Raw genomic sequence first — 2,075 nt, 5'->3', positions numbered from 1 at the left:
AGGTTAGGGTGGATTGGCCATGCTAACTTACCCCATAGTGTTCAGGGATGTGTAGGTTAGGGTTGTTTGGCCATGCTAAATTACCCATAGTGCTCAGGGATGTGCAGGTTAGGGTGGATTGGCCATGCTAAATTACCCATCGTGTTCAGGGATGTGTAGGTTAGGGTTGTTTGGCCATGCTAAATTACCCATAGTGCTCAGGGATGTGCAGGTTAGGGTGGATTGGCCGTGTTAAATTACCCATAGTGCTCAGGGATGTGCAGGTTAGGGTGGATTGGCCGTGTTAAATTACCCATAGTGCTCAGGGATGTGCAGGTTAGGGTGGATTGGCCGTGCTAAATTACCCATAGTGCTCAGGGATGTGCAGGTTAGGGTGGATTGGCCGTGTTAAATTACCCATAGTGCTCAGGGATGTGCAGGTTAGGGTGGATTGGCCGTGTTAAATTACCCATAGTGCTCAGGGATGTGCAGGTTAGGGTGGATTGGCCGTGTTAAATTACCCATAGTGCTCAGGGATGTGCAGGTTAGGGTGGATTGGCCGTGTTAAATTACCCATAGTGCTCAGGGATGTGCAGGTTAGGGTGGATTGGCCGTGTTAAATTACCCATAGTGCTCAGGGATGTGCAGGTTAGGGTGGATTGGCCGTGTTAAATTACCCATAGTGCTCAGGGATGTGCAGGTTAGGGTGGATTGGCCGTGTTAAATTACCCATAGTGCTCAGGGATGTGCAGGTTAGGGTGGATTGGCCGTGTTAAATTACCCATAGTGCTCAGGGATGTGCAGGTTAGGGTGGATTGGCCGTGTTAAATTACCCATAGTGCTCAGGGATGTGCAGGTTAGGGTGGTTTGGCCATGCTAAATTACCCATAGTGCTCAGGGATATGTAGGTTTGGGTGGATTGGCCATGCTAAATTACCCATAGTGCTCAGGGATGTGCAGGTTAGGGTGGATTGGCCATGCTAAATTACCCATAGTGCTCAGGGATGTGTAGGTTAGAATGGATTGACCATGCTAAATTACCCCATAGTGTTCAGGGATGTGCAGGTTAGGGTGGATTAGTCAGGGGTAGGGGGGAATGGGTCTGGGCGGGTTACTCTTCAGAGGGTTGGGTGTGGACCTGTTGGGCCAAAGGGCCTGGTCCCCCACCGCGGGGCTTCTGTGACTGGGCAGTCCCCATCCACGGGGCAGCCTACCTGCTGCTTGTTACTCTCCAGTGCCGGGAGCACCTCTCGGACAGTCCTCTCCACCAGCACGCCTCCGACCATCCTGAAACACCTCCGGTCGGGATCCACTTCTGCCAACGTATCGATCACCAGCCTGCGCCAGGGACAGAACCAAACACGCCTCTTAAGGCAACAGCCGCGAGAGATCAGCGCCACGCGGGGTCAGAGGTGAGAGTACCGTGGGGGGCCCCCATGCACGAGGGCGAGGAGCTGGAGGCGGCCATTCGGCCCATCAAACCTGCTCCCTCAATAAGAGCATGGCTGATCTTTTCACACACTCCACTCACCTGCGCCTCCCTCCTCACCATACCCCTTAATTATTCAAAAAATCGACTGTAGCGTCAACTACTTCACAGATGCACAACCCACTGGGTGATGATGACGTTCCTTCTTAATTCAGTCCTGAACCTGCTCCCTCTAATCTGGAGATTGCGCCCTCTTGTCGTAGTTTCACCCACTTTGGAATCTCGCTCATCTATTCCCTTCATGTTTCGAATAGACGTGCCCCTCATTCCTCTGATCTCCGATTAAAGTAACCACCGCCTACTTGGTCTCTCCTCATCAGCTAACGCCCTCCCCGCCCCCCCCACCCAAGTCACAGTTCCGGATGAAGGTTTGCTCGCTGAGCTGGAAGGGTAGTTTTCAGATGTTTTGTCACCGTGCCAGGTAACATCATCAGTGATGAAAATGTGTGGCTGGAAAGGCGCAGCAGGTCAAGCAGCATCCAAGGAGCAGGAGAATCGACGTTTCGGGCATGAGCCCTTCAGGAAACATCATCAGTGAGCCCTCCATTTGCCTTGTAGCCCCCTCTCCACCCCCCAATCCCCTTTTGTTGCCCCCTCTCCACCCCCC

At 53.0% G+C, this 2,075-nt stretch overlaps 1 protein-coding gene across 1 annotated transcript in view; it reads right to left on the bottom strand.

Annotated features, from left to right (window-relative positions):
- The window catches only part of pfdn2 (prefoldin subunit 2), a gene marked incomplete at its 3' end in the record, with an annotated part of 10,375 nt that overhangs the window by 7,286 nt on the left and 1,014 nt on the right, over positions 1-2,075 (bottom strand). The window contains exon 2 of the mRNA XM_043685279.1: positions 1,147-1,317. Within this exon, the coding sequence (XP_043541214.1) occupies positions 1,147-1,317 (171 nt within the window). The remainder of the gene's footprint in view (positions 1-1,146; positions 1,318-2,075) is intronic.

Source organism: Chiloscyllium plagiosum, unplaced genomic scaffold, assembly GCF_004010195.1.
Source record: "Chiloscyllium plagiosum isolate BGI_BamShark_2017 unplaced genomic scaffold, ASM401019v2 scaf_4477, whole genome shotgun sequence".
NCBI classification, from domain to species: domain Eukaryota; kingdom Metazoa; phylum Chordata; class Chondrichthyes; order Orectolobiformes; family Hemiscylliidae; genus Chiloscyllium; species Chiloscyllium plagiosum.
Note: the sequence above shows the minus strand (reverse complement) of the source record. Positions and strands in the feature narration are given on the sequence as shown.